Source organism: Pleurodeles waltl, chromosome 6 (assembly GCF_031143425.1).
Source record: "Pleurodeles waltl isolate 20211129_DDA chromosome 6, aPleWal1.hap1.20221129, whole genome shotgun sequence".
NCBI classification, from domain to species: domain Eukaryota; kingdom Metazoa; phylum Chordata; class Amphibia; order Caudata; family Salamandridae; genus Pleurodeles; species Pleurodeles waltl.
Genome location: NC_090445.1, coordinates 162,959,991 through 162,981,622, shown reverse-complemented (window position 1 = coordinate 162,981,622; position 21,632 = coordinate 162,959,991). Strand labels below are relative to the sequence as shown.

Here is a 21,632-nt window from a genome sequence, read left to right as displayed (position 1 = left end):
CTTCTCCATCTAGAAAGTTACTGGATAGCTCAACATTTGGCTCATTCTATGTATGTGATTTCTACATATCTGAATATTCCACTTTTATGTTAAAATAGAACGATCATTACTTAAAACCAATACTCCTCTTGCTGTACATTATACTAAAATCCTTGTTTTACCAAATCCTCCAACCCTATCATACAATCATCTCAGTTAGCCTGGCAAAAAGCACATCAAATTAGAAAATCTGATGCACGATTACATTCCCACCCTCCAAAATAATATTGAAATTAAATATTTGGGGAAAGATCTCAACTGACATATATGAAGTACAACAAAATTATCTGAAATATTTTGCATCACTACGAGGAATTTAATCTCTCAGGGTCACAGGTCGATCATTTTACATAATTAATATCCATGCTCAACTCTATTTTGGTCAGATCTTAAGAACTGTTCCTTCATTCACCAATTGCAAAATATATTCATGCCTGGAAAGATTTCAAAGGCACAGTCTCAGGCATTTATTCTATATTAATTGAATATTCCTTTTCTACTGAAACGTCTAATAACAAGAGATCCTGGTGGTCCTCCCAAAATAATAGGACCATTTTAGATAAGGAATGGACCAGGACATTGGAAAACCAAGGTCTTCAAGACTCCCGACTGAAGTTTAACTACTTTCAAATATTACATCGAGGGCACTGGTCTCCTGCTAAACTTCACTCAACCAAACTTACTCCTAATTAGATGTTGGGATCATGGTTATGATATAGTGCATATATTATGGGAGTGTTCCAAAATGTGTTCTTTTTGGTCACAATTTGAAAGCTATTTAGAGAAATATTCACTTGTTAATATTGGTTTTATTTCTCGTTTATCATTATTACGTGACCTATCAGACCGGAAATCTATTTCTACACATACCTTTAAGTGGTTTTTGCTGCTCTAAGTTTGGCTAAAATAAATATACTACGTTTTTGGAAATCCGATACTGGTCCCACCTTTAATTTATAGTTAAGGCATGTTTTTAGTAGTACATTTTCTGAAGATACTACGTAAGCTGAATGATCTACATCATTTTAGTTCTTTTGAACTGGATTTGTAATAATAGTATGTAGAATTTGCCTCTCATTCACTTATTTCTATTTAGTTTCTTTTTATCCGTTTATGATTATTACTATATACTATCTGTACACTTTCGGTTTCTGTAATACATATATACTGTACTAATGCTTATTTTCGCCTTTCTGTGTTACATTTAATAAAGAATTGATATAAAAAAGAAAGTATATTTGTGATGCGCAGATCAGTGTTACACACCTGAAATAAATGATCTCACCAAGATTTAGTAATGATTTGTTTGTATTGGGTTATTTTTATTTTTGTTATATGCAGCTGTTGCCGTTATCCTGAAGTATTTGAATGACCAAAACCGACCTTACAGCACACAAGATGTTTTTGGGAATCTGCAACGCGAACATGGGTTTGGAAAGACTGTAAGACTTCGACTGTTGCTTTCATACGTTGCTCTTGGGTTTTTAATTATGTGAGCCCTTTGGTAAATACGATGGATGGAAATCTTTGCATGACTTTAACCACAGTTACCTTAAGCCAGCATTTAATTTCATTGGTTATTTGCTCAAGGTGTGTTTATAGATGAGGAACAACCATAGGCAAATCACTCTTGGTCCTGATGGAAAAAATGTATCCAACGTTGACTAGTAAAGTATACCGATGAATGAGAACACAAACCATTCTGAATCGTTTCACCCTTTTTTGCCTCAGTAGTGAGATGCAACCTGGGCCTTTAACACAGCTTAATGCTGGAACCATATCAGGGCATATGAGGGCTAGTTGATGAAGAAAAATACATGTTAAATGGAAGTACTTTAAATATTCCTAATTACTGGTAATTATTCATAGCACCATTAAGTACTCCCACCGTGCCATCACTTGCAATAACTGACCATTAACATCATGAACAGATTCAAACACTTTGTTAACTTGCAGGCAATGTTGATTGTGGCAAAGCTGCAGATAAAGCACCAAAAAAAGGCTGGATTCTTGAGTTAAAACAATATGGAAGCTGGGAATGGCTGAATATGTTTGGGCGAGTGAAGCTGTGTTCTTAAACAGTGTAATGAAGAAGTACATATTGTAAGTGCAAAACTTAAGACTGGAACGGCAACATATTGCATAGAAGATCGTTGGACAAATGACCCGAATTTCTGTTACATTTTTAGCAAAGCCTTTAAGAAAGCACATCTTAACATTGTAAAAAAATAGAAGCTGTAAGTCCACAACATGTGATTATAGACATCCAAAGAACGCACGAGGGTGGTCAGTGACGAGCACTGGAGCTGCAACAATGTCTTGTTCGCACAGATTGCATGTATGGAGACATAAGAGATTGGACACTGGCCGCAGGTCTAGTAAGTGTTTGTGGTATGGAGAAAAGTAAATAGTGTATACAGTGGGTTACTCCTGGGTGCTGCCACGGGCGAGGCAGATTGGGTGCTGGAGTCCGTGATACAGGGCATGGATGCCGCCAAAAGCCACTGCAGTAAACATTACTCACAGTAGCTGAAGACCATGCCTAGTGTACACTGAGGCAGGCGCATAGGTGAATTTAGTTTGTAAAGACAGGAAAGGCTGCAGTTCCGCTGAACAAAGGTCCTTATTAACATTTCATGAAACTAAACGCTGCAGTACCATTCAACAACTATTGTCCTCGCTGAAGCATATAGAGCAGAAAGGATGTAATTCATCTTGTTTACTGCATCGAGATTAAAGACAGCAGTACCATGGTCAGCTATAGATCACGCCCCAGATTACATAAAGAGGATTGATTGTTGATTTCTGCACAATAGTGAGATGTACAGACTTTAATCTGATTACCCCTAGGTCCCAGACTGGTCTGGAAAACGTTTACCCGTAGCAGTAGTTATCCAGTGGTGCGAGGTGTTGTTACACAACTGTAATCGCGACTCCAGTGTTGCGACATTGGTCTATTTATACATGGTGATGCTTGTCACACTGGCTGTAGTTATTTTATTTTTTTCTGCACCTTACTGATGTGGGACCTCAGGTGTTCTTTGGTGTGTTCTGAAATTTTCCACGTCTCCAATGGCAGCATATTATTTAAAATATCACCTTCTAAAGTCTTGGAGTTCATACCCTGTTTATGATGATGTCAATGAAAGAAGTTGTTTTTGTCTGATTTTCCCCTGGCATATCTAAATAAATATACACATTCGGGAGTCTGACCACAAGTTTTCACCTTGTAACATCTGTACCTCAATGCACCTAATGGTAACCACGCAGCAGGAAGCCAAACTATCTCTGGCTCGGAAGCGGATGATGGAGGAAGGATGAACTAAAGCAGTTTTGATGTGAGAGAGCCAGCAGAAGATTGTAGAAGAAGGTGGAGAATGGTGCTGCCGCTGCTGTTGTGGCTGTCCTTTAGGTAAATTTCTACAACCAAAGGAGCAGTGCAACTGTTGTGGGTTCTTACGGGGGATGTTAGTCGCAGCACACATTGTTGCTCTCTAAAGCCTCCTACTGATGAAGAGCAGACTTGATTTCCCCAGAAGTATTTTTTTTTCCCGTCATCTTAGAATATGTTGATCATGTTTTATTGGACATTATTATCACCGTCCATTACATCAACATGAAAGGACAGTATAGGTTCCTGGTTGGTAGTTGGCTCTGTAGTGGGGCATTTTCCCACAAACTAACGATCTGGTGGGCACTCTGAATGGGAAGCCAGATGCCTGTTTCTGGAGGATCACGTGAATGGGAGCTCTAGCCTGATGTCAAGGAAAATATCTTGCCTTCACCAACTTTCTTTACTGAAATTACATTTAGAAGTGAGGTTCCTCTGTTTTCATGTTTTTCCATTCACGCTTTTTTGGTGTTGTGCGGCGGGACTTGCAGTTTTGCTTTTTAAAATTTATTATAATTTTTTTTTTTTTTTTAACTTTTCTCATGGTAGCGCCATGGTATTCAAACGGATGCACAGTTCCTACTTGCCTTCTGATGCTCAAAACAGTTTTCATGGTGGCTATTATTTTAGCTGCTAGAGTTTGCGAGTTTCAGGCCTTGCTGGTGCGGTTGCCATTTGCTATCTTTTAGCCACAAAGCTAGTTCTATACACTTGTTCGTCCTTCTTGCCCACAGTCTGCAGTCAAAATGGGTGTCTGCCATCCTTCCGCCTTTCTTTACCCCCAACTCATCCTCTCATGGAAGAGGAAAGGCTATATGGGATGGACTGTGTTTCCTGCTATGCTCATCATACATGATCAGCGCAGTTTGATGATCAGCTCGCCGTTAGGTCCGCTAGCGTCAAGAAAAGCAAAATGGTGACCAAGAGTATTATCATACATTGGGTCACTTTAAGCTCTATTATGTCTTGGCTTAGAGACTCTTCAGTGGGCATCAGTGCTCCCTTTACCAGGGTCATTCTACAAGGCGCGTCCACTGCTCTCACCAGGGGCATTTCAGTGGCTGACATTGGTCGGGTGGCAGCTTTGGTTTATTCTACGTATGCTTGCCCAAATACTGTCTGGCAGTAATGGTACAATTTAAAATGACTTCGAGAGCTGTTTTGTATAATTTACGTGTTTAAACATTAGTACTAGGTGTTGCCACACAATCAATCAATCAATCATTGGATTTATAAAGCGCACAACGTACCCGTGAGGGTTTCAAGGCGCTGGGTGGGTGGGGGAGCTGGTGTTACTGGTCGAAGAGCCAGGTCTTGAGGAGTCTTCTGAAGGTGAGTAGGTCTTGAGTCTGTCGCAGGTTGGTGGGGAGGGTGTTCCAGGTTTTGGCGGCGAGGTATGAGAAGGATCTGCCGCAGGAGGTCTTTCTTCGGATGCGGGGGACGACGGCGAGGGCGAGGTTAGTGGGGTGGAGCTGACGGGTGGGGGTGTAGAAGCTGAGTCTGTTGTTTAGGTAGGCTGGTCCGGTGTCGTGGAGCGCTTTGTGAGTGTGGGTAAGAAGCTTGAAAGTGATCCTTTTGTCCACGGGGAGCCAGTGAAGGTTTCTCAGGTGGTGGGAGATGTGGCTGTGGCGGGGTACGTTGAGGATCAGCCGGGCGGAGGCGTTTTGGATGCGTTGGAGGCGTAGTAGGTCTTTTGCTGGGATGCCTGGTAGGGTGCGTTGCCGTAGTCCAGCCTGCTGCTGACGAGGGCCTGTGTCACTGTTCTTCTTGTTTCTGTCGAGATCCACTTGTAGATTCTGCGGAGCATGCGGAGTGTGTTGTAGCAGGAGGAGGAAACTGCGTTGACCTGTTTAGACAAGGTGAGGGAGGAGTCGTGGATGAAGCCCAGGTTGCGAGTGTGGTCGGACGGTGTCAGTGGGGTTCCTAATGCGGTGGGCCACCAGGAGTCGTCCCAGGCGGATGGGGTGGGTCCGAGGATGAGGACCTCCGTCTTGTCCGAGGTCAGTTTCAGATGGCTGTTTCTCATCCATTCGGCGATTGATTTAATTCCCTCGTGGAGGTTGGTTTTGGCGGTGCGTGGGTCTTTGGTGAGTGAGAGGATGAGCTGGGTGTCGTCGGCGTAGGTGAGAATGTTGAGGTTGTGTTGTCGGGCCACTTGTGCGAGGGGGGCCATGTAGATGTTGAACAGCGTCGGGCTGAGGGATGAGTCTTGGGGGACGCCGCAGATGTCGTCGGTGGCTTTGGAGCGGAAGGGGGGGAGAGGCGGACTCTCTGGGTTCTGCCGGAGAGTAATGAGACGATCCACTCGAGGGCTTTTCCTTGAATTCCGGTTTCGTGGAGGCGTGATTTCAGGGTGCGGTGGCAGACTGTGTTGAAGGCGGCAGATAGGTCTAGGAGGATGAGGGCTGATGTTTCGCCGTTGTCCATTTGGCATCTGATGTCATCTGTGGCGGCGAGAAGGGCGGTTTCGGTGCTGTGGTTTCGTCTGAAGCCGGACTGGGAGGGGTCTAGGATGCCGTTGTCTTCGAGGTGGCTGGTTAGTTGTGTGTTGACGATTTTTTCAATCACCTTTGCTGGGAAAGGGAGCAAGGAGATGGGTCGGAAGTTCTTGAGGTCGTTGGGGTCTGGAACTCCTTGGAACTCATTTATTAGGTGTAAACTCTGTGAGACGCTTTAGTATTCATCAGACCAATTGTTACAGAAGGTAAGTTTGTCTTCTATAGCCAAATTTCCTTGTACTGTATAGAAGGAGGGCTGCTGCAGTTTTACTGGCATTGAGTGGAGGTATTCTGCTCATTACACACACTACAGTTCTACTCGGCAAACGTGTTCTTGCTAAGAATGTACTGCAGTTTCACTCACATACCCTTTTACATGTTCTCTGCAGTAGTGAAGGTTACACTACCACTATCAACATGAATACACCTATGCAGATAGATAAGAGTTCCACTGTCCATAAACTGATGCAAAAACATGAGGTTTTGATGATGGCGTTAGTGATGTCTCCAGTGCAGTCACTGGTAATATTTACGATATCATCTTTGTAGTCATGACCATTTAATTACTTGCATTCATCTCTTTGGAAATTCCCTCGTTAGGATTTGGATTGTAACAGGAAACTTTGTATGAGTTTTTGCTTGTCTGTTTCCAGGTTCTGACAGCTAAAGGCAAGTAATTGAGATGGCTGTACTAGACCATAGTAAACATTGGCCATGTGTTGTTTTGTTATGCTTTTGGTGTCTTGTCGCAAAAAAAACTTTAATTTTCAAGAAGCATTTCTAATTAATAAAAAAAACACTTGGAATAAATAAAGATATGCATGATATTTCTTTTCCAATTACCACACACGCTCACTATAGCTTTCTTTTCTTAGTTTTGTTATATATAAGAACTCAAAATATTATTTGATTCCAAGATGTTCGACACTCTTGACCCCAGTCCTGTTATACATTTAGTTTTTTGAAGGTTTTTAAGTTTATATTGTCGCCAGGAACTCTCATACTAAACAAGCTAAGCGGTTGGATTAAACTTTTCCGTTTTGTATAAAAGAAACTAAAACAAACAAAACGTCTTTATAATGTAATGGGCCATCAAGTTGCATGAATATTCTTCTATTTAAAATATCCATATAGGGCACTAATGCATTTTTTTCTTTTGATGGTATTTATGGGAAGCTCTTTGATGTAACACTAGCTAACCAATGCGCTGTTTTACCCCAGGCAGTGGTAAAAGCAATGGAGCAGTTGGCTCAGCAAGGGAAAATCAAGGAGAAGGTGTACGGCAAGCAAAAAATCTATTTTGCGGATCAGGTTAGTATTTTTCCAGAATTTCATCATCAAACGTTCAGTGTGCACAGGGGAAATTGTAAGGATATATGACTGCCCGGCATAACCTAAATGTTAACTAGCTACATTGCAAATGTGTGTGAACCTGCGCTAGCTGCTTCAGACTTTGAAGCTGTCCCATGTACATGGCAGTAGTCCAGGATCAATTTGCTAGTTTTACCTGTAGTACTGGGTTAGGCTATCACCCCCACAGTGTCTGTTTGGTTTATTGAAAGAGCGTGGGGTGGCAGGTCCCGTTGGCTGAGAGATGGGCATTGGCTGAGTAAATTGTTTTCCAGAGGTGTTTTTAACTCGTTATTTTGGAAAAACAAAAGGTCCACTGAAATAAGTGAATTACAAAATAATGGACCTGATTTTTCTTTCGGAGTTGCCTTAGTTATTTTGTCTTTTCTATGTATTATTAAGTCTACATACATTAACATTTGCTGCTGAAAATTTGAAGGGAAATTGAGTCAACATTCGTCACTTAGCTAGACTGATTCTACAAGGCGCTAGACTCTTGCATCTATTGCACACAATTCCCATGCGTCTCTTTTTTTGGCAGTGTTTTTATTTAGTTTAAAGTTTATTAAAATGTCTATTACAGATCAAACATCATTTAGTAGCATATAAATACATGTTACTTTTTTAACACCACAGTCCAATTAATGAGATGTGTTCTTTCTCACTGAGGAGGGATACATACTGAGGCACTTTAAATGCATATACAACACAATAGTAATCATAACTGACGTAATTTTCAAGTTTGACAAAACACTTATTTGGGATGCAGTGATTAAGTTCTTTCTGGAGGCCGTCTTAAACATATCTTTGCCAATAGAAAAAAATCGATAGAATTTCCTTTCATCGGAGCCTATCAAACCATTCTCTGATTTGTAGATGCGCATATGGCTTTGTCATGATACTGTCTTCCTGACTCACATGCAAGAGATTACTTTCTTCCAGGTGATAAAGGCTATAAACCCACATTAGCTGGACAGTCAAGCTGTCAAACCTGTCGAAGGCTAATCCACTCTGCAGGATCCCAAAGTGCCTCGCCGTATGGCATCTGTGTTAGCCTTGGTGCCCGAACCATACTTTCTTCATTAATCTTTGTTATTGACTGTACAGGAGTCCCTTTGTCACATGCTTCCTCTCCAGTGTTCGACAGCAGTCAGTTTGCTGTGAAGTACGTTGCAGTGTTGAGAGCCATGATTCTGGGCGTGTTTCCTTTAGAAATTAGGATTTACCACATTTTAGAGAATATGCTGTTGGGCTGGTAAAGATTGTATTTCATTCCATGTGTTTTTTTTTTCCCTCCTTTTTCTTTTCAGGCTCAGTTTCCCTGTGTAAGTGACTCCGAAATCAAGAGCCTTGACAGTCAGATTGCAGAGCTGTCCTCAAAGGTGCAGACAGCACAGCAGAGTTGCAAACAAATGGAAATAGGTATGGAATGTGGCCTTCGCTCCTCAATTCTCTGTTTACCCGGAGGAGCACACTGGCAAGTTATTTGGGTAAAAAATATCAATAATACTCTTGACTAAGAGAACATCTCCTTTGCCCTGCGTGTAGCTGTCTTCCACCCCACTTTTGCACCCAGCTCTGAGCACTTGGACGCATGCAGGGACAGACCTGCAGACACACCTTCTCAGTCATATGTACACCGTCCCCACAATCCTTGATTCAGGGCCATTTTTGTCTTCACATTCCAAGTTGCATCGCCCTGTTTGTTTAACTCGGTTAGGTTGAGCCATCTTCTTATTCTTGCCTGAATGATGACCATCTTCCAGAAGAGTGGTGTCCACATTGAGTAATAACTTGAATGGCTGCAATTTTTCATTTAACATTGAAAACACACACTAAAACACGTTTCTAACTTAATTTCTGTGGCTTTTGGGAGCCACTCCCTTTAAGCCATCTACATGTGTTAAGAGAGATCCTTACGTCGTGCTACTCCCAGCAGACCCTGCATTATTTGTTCTTATTGCACGAGGCCCAGAGATTTCATTGTAGCCGGGTGCTCCATCTGATGCGACTGTACAGTTATCCACATTATTTACCTCACAGAAGTGGCTGCTTTTATTCTTATAATACTCATTAAGTTATACATTGGTCTGTCTTTTCCAATGGTTTCTCCTAGAACTAAAAGATCTGAACAGCTCGATGACCACAGAAGCCATGGTTAAGGAAATTGAAGACTTGAAAAAGGAGTGTGCCATTCACACTGAGAAACTGAAAAAGATTAAGTCTGCCACAAATCACGTGACTCCTGCAGAGAAAGAAAAGGTATTAAAGCATAAACGTATAGGCAGGGCAGTCTTTGCATCTGCTCTAGTGACTTATAGCAAAGATTTGTTGAGTTTGCGTGCATGAGTGCGCATGCGTACACATCACGTATGTGTCAAATGGGAGGCGCATGATAGGCTGAATAAAGTATAGTTTCCAATAAATACTGTAAATGAGTTTGAAGTGGCTTTCGGCTTTTCACACTTTTCACGGTTTATAGTTAAGTGACTCAAACTGAATCAAATGAACAAGTTGCAACAATAAATACCCCGTAAAGCAAAAGACTGAATCATATGTATACACAGTTTCTAGAGATTGGAGGTTGCTTGTGCAGCTGGTTCCTTAGTTTCATAGCTCTGAGTGGAGAGGTGACTTTCACTTCTGCAGGGTGGTTCTGGAAGTTAATAGTCTACACACTACACACAAACCCAGTTCTAATTGTGGCTTCCCTGAGTGATGTGGATTAGATGTGGGGTATCCTACTAGAGAAGCTGGCATTAAATCCTATGGTCTCCCTGTTCCAAACCAAACTCACTCAACCCGACGTTCCAATCCCGTGCACACAGGAGTGAGCTTCCTCTCCCTTCAGGTCCCTTGTATTGCCAGTCTTGCAATCCCTCCCCAAATCAGAAGCCCTACAAAAAGTGTTAAAATGCATTCCCATTTTGTTTTGTCTTTAACTCCTCGCACACTAATCTTGTGGTCCAGCTGGGGAGCAGTATTCTGTTAGATTACCCTGTATATCCAATCTGTTAGATGCAACTTGGTGGCTATCATTTCAGTTTGAACCTATTGAAGTTAACCAGTGTGACCTTGAAAGTTCTTGCCTAGGGCTTTCAGACCGGCACCAGTTGATGGCACCTCTGCATTAGACCTGCCAAGAAACTTTGTGTCCGTGCACCGTACAAAAGCAGATCATATTGGTTTGGATAGCTGTATGGTGAGCGTTCTCTTAGGGAGTTGGGTCGGCAAATGTGTTGAACGATGAATCAAGGTAACGTGGATATGAATTGTTTTTCACGCAGAAATATTAGAATCTCACTTTGTCTTTATTTCTGCAGTATAAAGATAACATTTTCTGCAATGTAACATGACAGCGTGCAGAGAGGGTAAGGGTATAGTGAGTAATCATTACTTGTGATCTTCACCCACTCTACTCCTTATTTTTTTTTTAACAGATTCTATAGGGGGGTTTACAGCACACACCAAGCGCACATTGGTAATCCATCTAGAGAAGTCATACAGTTACATCAGTTCAACAAATGTCCCCTGTAGAATAAACCCAATGAATGCAACTGAACATCAACTAAAACATTGCCCGCCTCCCCAACGCCTCATGAGTCATTTGCAAGTAGCTCAAATGGTATATTAGTATCAGTTAATACCCAACATGTCCCCAATGGAATAGGTACTGTTCAAGTAGCTAGAGCGGTCTCCATCAATGCATGAATCCCAAGCAGGGAGGGAGCACCTGTATTAATATTGCTAAAGTGTAGAATTCTTCTACGTGGCTGACCCACGTGATCTCACAGATGAGCACACTGTGGAGGGTTGGGGGGGGGGAGAGGGGTGCCGCCCCATCTATAGTGCCCATCGCTCTTCTCACCTGATGGAGCTGCACTCTTCCTTCATATTCCGCCCTTTTTGCCAGTTCCCTTCACCAGGCAGGTATGTGAGGCCCCTAAGGTGAATTCCAGTTCTTGGTAAGTTCCTGCTTTGTCAGAATAAACGCTACGTTTTGGATTTTTCTTGCAATGTGTTTTTATTTTTATTTTATTTTCCTTTTTCTTTAGTGTGTGGCAACCAGCTTAGTACCCAATGACCGGTGGAGCAAGGAATTTCCTTCTCGATTATAACCGCAGTCGTTCTTGTAACCTCCTCCCAGAAAGCCTATAGAACCAGAGCATGTGTAATAGTTTAGCTCCCACTTCTCCACACCTCAGGCACGTGAAAGTAATCTACCAGTACCCTCCAGGGTGAGGTATGCTCTTTGGAGGACCTAATTCTTTATTAGTTTAAATCAAGCGTTTATGGATATCTTAGGGATTCTACCTAGGATAGTATCCCAGATGGTTTCTGATATGGGGATACCTAGATCCTCTTCCCAACATACCCACAGCCTCTCTAGTGGACGATGCAAGTCCTCCCATCTCACTCTATATAGATCTGTGACTGCCTTAAAGGTGCCCACCGAGAAGCTATATACTGGCAGCTCTCAAGCTTCGGCAGCTCAGAGGCGCCGGATTTCCTGTGCCTGCCAAACGCAGTTGTGATTGCTCAATGTAATAAGAATTGGCCCTGTGGGAGGGCAAATTCTGATCGGAATTTTTCAAATGGAAGCAATTCTGTCATTCTAAAGAGGTCTCCCGTCGATGCTGCAGCCCACTCATCAAGTAGCCCCCTCCCCCCTTGCCTCCGCGCGACCACCAGAGGGTGCTTCTTGTAGCAGTTGCCCTAACATGGTGATGGGTAAATCAGGGGAGTAAGGAATTTTCGTGCGCAGTTTTTGCAAGCATCTAGCATCTGCTCCAACACTTAGAGATCACCCGAAACTTATGCGTGTCCTCAGCAGAAGAGCCTCCCACCCTCAGCAGTACTCTGATTAGATCAGAGAGCCCCGCTACAAAGGGTTCCAAGGCGCTGTCCCGGGTCTGCCTACCCACCAGCCATTGCATAAACCACTGGAGTTGTGTTGCGGTATAGTATGTCTAGCCCCCTCAGCCGTGATAAATCGTAAAGCAGAAAGCACCACTCTTCTGCGATCCGTCCCCCTCAGCCACTGTACTCCATCACAGTGCCAGAGCTGCAATTTGTTTTAACTAGTGTGGTTTTGTACTGTTGTCTGGATTTGAAAACCCTTTTCCAAAAGGTTTTGTCATTTCAACTTTTTACAAAGGACCTCGTCCCATTCCCTTGCTTGTGCTTTTCTTTGTCCTTCTGTTGGCAGGATGCAGAGGTGAACTAAAGCCCCACTCTTCTTGGGTATTTGCTCTGGCTTGCTCTACCCCTCACCAATCCCCTTTTTTTTTTTGCGACCCATGTTCAATTTTGGAGTGACTTAAAAAATTGAACGTCTCTTTCCCACATACAATTGACGTTTTCATTCAAGCAGTACTTATGATTTCTTCTTATTTTTACAACATGATCAACGGTTCCCTCAGAAGAAGCACTTTGCATCCTGGGCAAAAACACATATGCAAGCATCAAACATTGAAAACAACTGTTATTTAATACCTATTGACTGTTAATCAGTGTAACAATATAGCAAGTAAGTTATGAAGGAGAACGGTGCAGTGATGGTGGTTAGTGTCAAAGGTGAAGTGGAACAGCACAAGTCTACAGAAACGCAGATAAAGTTGACCTGATGTCCTCTTAGTTAAAGAAGCCACAACTCAAAGTTAGAGTACAAGTTCAACGAACTAGAGTTCATATCAGTTAAAGTCAACATTGGAATGTGTTGATGTTTCAACCCCTATACAAATAATCTCCCACTGGGTCATTGTCAGGATCATTCAGGTATCAACCTCTCACCATGGGCCATCTCTTGACGTGTGCTTCATGGAGCAGGGTAAAAAGCTTTAAAAATCCACTTGTTGTGATCAGAAATGTTCGAGCTGCTTTACTAAGCGCTGGAACAACCAGGCGCTGTCCCCCTCGAAGCGTTTCACGTTGATGCATAAAATATAGAAGACCAAGGATGAAGCCAATGAAGGACCAGCTTTGACACAGCACCACTGGAGTTTTCTTGTCATCGATATTGGAAGTTGAATTTCACAGTACTTTTCAGTTCTATCGAAGGAGGGATTTTCTTCTCTGTATTTATTCTTCAGAAGGTTCCTTTCAGTCTTCTTTCTTTCTTTATATTGAATGAGTTGGGTTCTACAGCATACTCCTCAGTTGTCCGATTCGTGGATCAGTATTTGAGGATAGTATACAAGTTGCTAGGCCAAGAGGATTCTTTCTTAATAATCACTTAGTGGATGAACCCTGTCACGTGGCACTGCTATGTATTCGTTCATTCGTCCAGAGAGCGGGGCTAAAAAAAAATGACATTTGGGGAAATGAGATCAGCTGACCAAGATGTGCCTAAAGACCAGTTTTGGAATTAGGAGGCCTTTGTACTTAAGTGGTAGGAAATAAAATCTGTAATTTTATGTTCATGTGCAAGATAAATTGGACAACCCCCAGCCTGTTTTAATCTTTATTTACCTCTGGTGACTTTCAGTCAGCTAGAGCGATTATCCCACTATCCGCTGATACTGGAATTACTGTGACACAGGAAATAACAGATTGTGTTATTAACATCCACTTCTTTACTTTTTCCTGGATGTTTTAAGAGTTGTGACGACACAACCTGATGCTAGTCTTGTTAGACACCACCTACCATCCTTACCTCACAACAAGCAAAGTGTAAAACTCTTCATTTAAGGAAATACTCCATTCATTTAAGGAGATACTCCATCCTAAAAATGCTGTGGTGAAATGAACGCTGTTATTGTAGAATACACAATACAATGAGCTGGCTGTGCCTGAGGGGCTGCAAAGGGAAGGTGAAATGTCCTTTAAATACAAGACCAACACCCACATTAATACAAACTGAGCCAAATCCTCTCCGTGCTTCGCAAGTTAATATATACCTCACTATACAGCATGACGTTTTTGACCCTTCCCCGAAATAAAAATGGTAATTAATAGGTCTGACCTCTTACCAGAAGAGCTCCAGATTGGGAGTCATCTGTATAAAAGATCTCTGGGACACCAGCCGTACGATCGAGGGGCTTCTCGAAATTCCTGTTTTTTTTTAGAGGTAGTTTTGTCTTTAGCTGTGTCGCATATGGGTGGCTTTATATGCCAAGTCAACTGATTGTAAATGGAGGCATCTCCTCCCGTCGAACGAATAAGGACGATTTCACTGCTGAGACCTGCAGTATCACTTAAGGGGACCCACCGATGACTTGGGCTTCCACTAGAACTCAAATGTTACTTTCCCATTCCTCATGTAGCATACAGCTGTTGACATTCCAAACAAAGTAGTTTTGCAAAGTCCACTGGTATTTTAGTCAATTAAAAACTAAAATGATATTGAGAATGTGATGTTTCTATTCCTTCTAGGTGTACAGTGAGAGAAAGCAATATTGCAAGGAATGGAGGAAAAGAAAAAGGATGGTAATTATTTCATTTAACCCGGTTATAGACATTTGTTATGGAGGCTCCTCTCATGTCCATAAATGGTGATTTGGGTGATCTAAAGTCTGGGTTATTTTGTCTTGTACATACTTTCAGATCATATGTTGCCAGTCTAGGTTAATTCTTCACTATTCAATTGAGAGATATTTAACTGTAGCTATTAACTTTATTTTAGGCCGCTGATTTATTTGATGCAATACTTGAAGGATATCCCAAAAGCAAGAAGCAGTTTTTTGTGAGTAACTATCTTAAACTTTATAATTTTCTTGTTCGTTTTATCTTAAGCTTTGAACAGACTAGTGTGCATTGACCAAACGAAAAGTTACCAGACCACAGTCATTTCAGCCAATAGGAAATCTGCTAAAAGCATTGAGGCTGTAAAGAAGTAATGTCTTACATGTCCTTAAACCTGAAAAACCAGCAGAAGGTCTGAGTGTTAATATTTTCACTGAAAAAAGTCAACTTTTTGCTACAGTGCTTTCAGCTGGCGAATGGATCACAGAATCTTGGTAACAGAAAAAAATACTGAGGGTTCCCAAAGTGTCATGTGACCGTGGAGCGAGACACTGCAGTCATTCCATGTGCCAAATGTGTCTGAAATGAATCACCCAGACATTTACTTTACATGGTTTCAGATTTGTGCCAGTGTGGAAGCGCGTGAAACTAGGAAATGTCATCAAATGTCGTGCTGTACAGCACATTGCGAGGATAAAATGTGTTTGTTGCTGTAATAGTTTGGTGTTTGCACTGTGTGAGAAAAGGGATGCATTTTCCTCTGTGCCTAGTTTTCAAACACCTAGATTAACGTTTTGGGCGGTAAGAGTGTCACCTACGCCTGGATTCTGATTCCTAAGTATTACTATTGTAGTGTATATTCCTGACACCCAACATCTACTAGGTTAATTTTACAATGCCATGGGTCCGTTTTCTGTTTGAGGCATCACCTATTTTATACTAAATATGAAAGTTTTATAGCTCTGTACCCAGTAGTGTCTTGAACACAGCATTGCTACTTTCCTTGTGTGGCCTTTCGTACAAAATATTACGGGTGGAAACCTCATTGTCAATATCTTCGTTCCAATTTTATAATCCTCATTATTCAAAATCACTGATAAATGAGTTCCCCCAAAGACAATCTAGTAAATTACACATTGCTGAACTCAGATTGTCTAGTTTCTGTTGCTCTGTAGTTTCACCACAGGCTTTACGCTTCATTTATCCCCGCCGACAGCGAGTGTGTAGAGGCAACAAAAACTTTAGAAAGGATAACAGAAGAAAATGGCCCTCAGCCTGTTCAGAAAGACAAGAGGAAGGCGAATTTAGCACAACAAACCTTTCGTCAATACCGCGATTTAGAAAAACAGACTTCTTTTGCACAACACCTTTTCCATTTTTAGAGCAAACCCCAAATGCTTTGCTGTATTTGTGAACTAATCGACTTGTCTGAGAAATAAGCCAAACTGGGGGTATTGTTGCAGTCCGACATTTAGGGAAGGAAAGCACTGAATTGTTGCCGAACTACTGTTTGAGTAAAACAGTTATGAATGTCAAAAAAAGATGACTTGCCATTCTAAAGGGGAGCAGTTAAGTAAATCTAGCTCGGTTTGAAGATTAAATTAAAAACGCTGCCTACTTGAGAATTCTTTTTCTGGTTGTTATGGAGTGGGAATCACAAAAGGAAGCTCTACTAATCCTGGAATTAACCCATGAATTATCTAAAGTCAGCCTTCCTTTTTTATAAGCTGCTTTTAATGTTAATAACCTTGAGGTAAGAATGCCTCCAATTTAGTCTGAGAGGTTCTTATAACATTTAAATTATCTTTTTAAAATTCCCGCAGACATGTCAATCTTAATTTGCCTGTGGAATATGATTAATCGGGCCTCCAAGAAAGTTTGCTAATTGTTTTTTGTATACGGGGTATAGTACACTGGACTGTATATATCCATATTTTGCAGTTCCTCAAAGACTTCCATAATCATGTAGGCGTAGGGGACACAAGGCAGAGTTCTCTTAGTAGATTACTTAACTCGGAGGTGGTTCACAGTATCCTTCTAACCTGTGGCAGAATGTATTTTATTCCTCACAATACATAACGTTCTGCTTCCCGAAAGAGCTTAAATTCTGTCTCCTGGTATTCATATGAAAGTGTTAGCAGATGTGTGGACTAAATACAGAAACTATATTTTGAAATTAAGCACTAGAGACCAAGAACACATTAAGAGTTATTTAAGTCCTGTTAAAAACGGCTGTGGTTTATAATGTATTGTAAATTGTGGAGAGGTTCCTGCTTTCGTGTAATGCCATGCAAAAACTTAAGTGCTGTCATTTTGCTCAAATGTGTGTGAAAGATGACAGTTGTCAAAATATTGACAAGGCAAAAGTAGAAGTGCAATATTTACAGGTGAGTGGGTGCTTTGGGTGTTTGCTGAGGTAGTGAAGGAGATGCGAGGAAGGGCATTCAGGAGTGTGTGGAATTGTGCTGAATAGGATACAGGTGAGGTGTAAGATATGCAGATGGCCGAGATGTGGAGAGAAAAAGGCGTTAATGTTTGACACGAAGTGCATATAATGGGACTGATTGAGACCCTCTAAAGACCACTACCCCTTCCACAGGCGCAATTAATGTTTAATTCAGTCTCACCATTTCAGAGTTGTAACATTTTCAATATTATTTAAAACACAATCTTAGCTGTTTAAAACAAATAAGTTACAACTAACAGCTATTGACAAATCCAAATCTCCATGGTGGTTTTAGGTGCATGTCAAGTTGATGTGTTAAATTCTTAATAGAAAGCTCAGTTGCAACCAAAATACCAGTCTGGTTGCCCAGTACGGGAATTGGAGAAGTTTAGTTTGTGTTTAGTCCACACCCTTAACTACGTAGGGCACTCCTGTCTTACAGCCCCCCACTTTTTCATCCCACTTGGCACTAGCAAAATGCTGCTTTTCCTCTGGGTCTCGCATCATTCCAAACTCTTGGTCGGTTTAATTGAATTAATGCCTTGGCAGCTGCACCTGGGATGCCTGTAGTGAGAGCTGGTGCAAGACGTCTAGGCATGGGTAAATGTCGGAGTGGGTATGTAAATGATAATGTACAAGGTTTCTTTCCCTCTAATGCTGTAATTGCTTGTGTTATAAACGGTGAACTGGTATACTATGACCCCGTTATGTAATATGACTGGCATGTGGGAGTGAAAATAAATCTATTTTAGCTTGGGGTTTGTAGAATACGTTTTATTAAATATGTTGATTTCTGGGGTGGATAAGGGAACTTAGCCCCACTATGCCTACAACAACAAGAAAGGCAGTTCTATCGAGGGCACAATGTGCCGCTTCTTACCACGGAGAGGAACACTGCACCCGAAGAAGTCCCTAGAAAAATGTGGTTTACATATATTTAAATTAAGAGGTGAATAAACTGTACCTCCTATGCCCCTTGACCACAACTTAAACTCTCATCCTAACCCTTCCACCCTTCTTATTACCCCAAACATTCTCTAACCTTAATCCCGCCGATAACCCTACTCTCTGGACAAAGCCCAGAACGCAAACAAGCGTACCTGGTGGATGCAAGTGTGTCTCCCCTAACCACTACGTTGCTCTTTTGCAGGAGGAAGTTGGGATAGAAACGGATGAGGACTGCAAGATCACCATCCCAGATGTGTGAGGATGGAACAAAAAGAAAACCCTGAACACCTGGATTGGAAAATAGAATTGGAATTGATGTATTGGGCCTTTGTGACGGTGCCTTGTTTCCTAAATTGCTTTTTGAACACTTATTCTGTGCCTCTACAGAGACAATCAAATTGTTGCTTTTTTCCAACATCCTTGAAGTTTTGTTGCTTGGTTGAGCTGGGAAGCTTTTGTCCAGCTGTAATTGGGATATGTTTGTCAGGCCTTCCCTAATGTTTGCATAGCTGATTGGGTAAGTAAACCCTGCTAATAAGGTATCACCTCTGACTGAGGTGAGCAGGGAAACAGTGCAGCAAGCTAAAGATGTAAACCATGGAAACATCTTTTTAGTTTGGTATGCTGAATGTTTACTGGAATCTTCGCACTGTACCCTGGTAACCTTTTATGAGATGGAGACCGTGAAATTGAGATACTTGCTTGGTGTTTACTAACTTGGGATGAGTAGAAATATGCAGCCTTCAGCCCAGTTCTTGTGTGGTGTTTGGCTCACCTTTACTCTACCAACCAACAGGTGTACTTTGGCACATTCTTCGACAGCCACACTGAGGGAGTAAATCATCTAGGAATTGGCAGAGTTAATTATTCAATTCAGTATGTAAGCTTATGTGGTGCTGGTTATGTATATAGCTTATCTGACTTTAACACTAGATGTATTGTAAATAAAGTTTTATTTATTCATGGAAGGGTCTACTTGTGTTTTCTGAAACCATTTTAAAATGTCCTTCACCCCTACATTGACTGTTTTAGAGACAGTTACGTGAATCCTTTGGGAGAGGGGAGCCTGCTGCTTGTCTGCACCATTCCAATGCTTTTTGATAGCTACAGTGTTAAATCGTGTTCATACTCGCAGTGAAGCGTTTCCATGCTTGTGTTGTCACAGATAAGTGCTGGATTTCCTTGAACATGTTTTATGATAATTGGCACCTGGAAAGGAGCAATCAATTAGCTAGGTGCTTGGCAAGCTGCTTCCAGTATATTGGGTTCTGTATCACTTCAATCACACAGGTGCTTCCCCAGGTCTGGTCAACTCAACATCCTTTAGGAAGGGTAAACAATGGGGGCGCACACTGCCTGCACCAATACTCCTACTGCATGCTGGTAGGTGCAGTCCTCAATAGTATTTAAACTTAAAATAGTTTGTGCTTGCCACCCAGTTTTGGCACAGCTAGTGCTGGATATCCTTAGACCCATATTTGGTACTAATTTTCACTTAACAGCAAGTTTTTTGAAGGTGCTTAGCAAGCCGCATTCAGTCAGTCGCAATCACTGTGCAAGTTATGGAGTTGCTGAAAAATGTTCTTGCTGCTTAGCTAGAAAACTTGCTCATCAATGACTCTGCTCTTTAGTTTTCTCAAAGCAGACTCCTGCCAGGAAACAAAATAAAAATGTCCACTAGCAAGGCCTACACATGGACCAGCTCCCTGGAGAATCTGCGTGGTGCATTACAATGGATTGAATGACAAATATCCCTGACACTGAACTGGCCGGGAGAGGGAAGAATCAAGAACAGTAGCATTGGTGTTGTGGAATCGCAGTGTCTCTTATTTTTGATAATCTGATGAGGCTGCACAATTCATTGATAAACTCTTTGCTCCCTGCTATCTTTGACTCCATAGACAAATATGTAATGATTATCATGTGCAAATTGATACTTGTATCACTCTTTTCACAGTCCCAGAAAAAACTGGTTTTCTAACTGGACCTTTTTGCAGGGCTATCCCCAAACTTTTTGCCGCATTCCTCCTATTTTTTTCACATCTGTTTTGCTGGTTTATTTTGTCTGTGCACTTTACCACTGCCGATCTGTGCTAAAGTGCAAGTGCTCCCTGTGTAAATTGTGTTGGTGATTGCTTTATCCATGATTGGCATATTTGATTTACTAGTTAGTTCTTAGTAAAGTGCACTATCTGTGCCCAGGGCCTGTAAATCAAATGTTACTAGTGGGCCTGCAGCACTGCTTGTGCCACCCTCATGAGTAGACCGGTAAACCTGTCTCAGACCTGCCACTGTAGTGTGTAGGTGTAAGGGTGTGCGTGTGTGTGTGTGTGTGTCTATGTGTAGAATTGCAGTGCCAGTTTGACCTGGCAAGTGTTCCCACTTGTGAGGCCCAAACCTTCCTTTTTACTACATGTAAGTCACCCACCCCTAAGGTAGGCCCTAGGAAGCCCCATGGCAGGGTGCAATGTATATTAAAGGTAGGACATGTACGCTTGTGTTTTACATGTCCTGATAGTGAAATACTGCCTAATTTGTTTTTCACTACGCAAGGCCTATCTCTCCTACATGGTAACATGGGAACTGCCTTTAAATATCTTTTAAGTGCAGTTTCCCATTGGGAGCAGATAGAGATCTGGAGTTTGGGGTCTCTGAACTCACAATTTAAAAATACATCTTTTGGTAGAGTTGGTTTTTAGATTGTCGGTTTGAAAATGCCACTTTTAGAAAGTGGGCATTTTCTTGCTTAACCATTCTGTTCCTCTGCCTGTCCGTGGAATCCACGTTTTGCTCAGACTGACAGTTGAGCTGTGTTAGATCTGCCAGCCTTAGGGTGGTCACCTTCCAACTTTTTGCCTGCCTCCCTCCATTTTTCTGACCCTGTTTTTGTTGGTTTTAGGATTCTGCACACTCTGCCACTGTTGTCCAGTGCTAAAGTGCATATACGCTCCCCTAAACATGGCACCATTGGTTCCTAATATTTAATTTACCTGTAAGTCCCTAGTAAAGTGCCCAGGGCCTGTGAATTAAATGCTACTAGTGGGCCTGCAACTGATTGTGCCACCCACATAATTAGTCCTTTAACTATGTGAGAGGCCTGCTATTGCAAGGCCTGTGTGCGCGGCTTCACTGCCACTTCGACTTGGCATTTAACAGTACTTGCCAAGCCTTAAAACCCCTTTTTTCTACATTGAAGTCACCCCTAAGGTAGGCGCTTGGCAACCCAGGGGCAGGGTGCTATGCAAGTAAAAGGCAGGACATGTACCTATGTGTTTTACATATCTTGGTAGTGAAAAATTGTCCTCGTATACTTTTAAGAGGTAGATTCTGATCTACCGGTCATGTTTGACATTGCCAGAATGGTAATAGAAAATCCTACTTGCTGGTAAAGGTGGATTTAATATTAATATTTTAAAAATGCCACTTTTAGAATGTGGGCATTTCTCTGTGCATACTGCCTTCTGTGCCTTATAGCCCTTTCGCCAATCCACGTCTG

General features: G+C 41.8%; 1 protein-coding gene across 1 annotated transcript in view; it reads left to right on the top strand.

Annotated features, from left to right (window-relative positions):
- PSMC3IP (PSMC3 interacting protein) overlaps positions 1 to 19,104 on the top strand; it is a 38,327-nt gene extending 19,223 nt beyond the window's left edge. The window contains exons 2-8 of the mRNA XM_069237714.1: positions 1,381 to 1,481; positions 7,150 to 7,239; positions 8,589 to 8,700; positions 9,395 to 9,540; positions 14,653 to 14,706; positions 14,903 to 14,962; positions 18,339 to 19,104. Of these exons, the coding sequence (XP_069093815.1) occupies positions 1,381 to 1,481; positions 7,150 to 7,239; positions 8,589 to 8,700; positions 9,395 to 9,540; positions 14,653 to 14,706; positions 14,903 to 14,962; positions 18,339 to 18,395 (620 nt within the window). The 3' untranslated portion in view covers positions 18,396 to 19,104. The remainder of the gene's footprint in view (positions 1 to 1,380; positions 1,482 to 7,149; positions 7,240 to 8,588; positions 8,701 to 9,394; positions 9,541 to 14,652; positions 14,707 to 14,902; positions 14,963 to 18,338) is intronic.
- Positions 19,105 to 21,632: the final 2,528 nt, after the last annotated feature.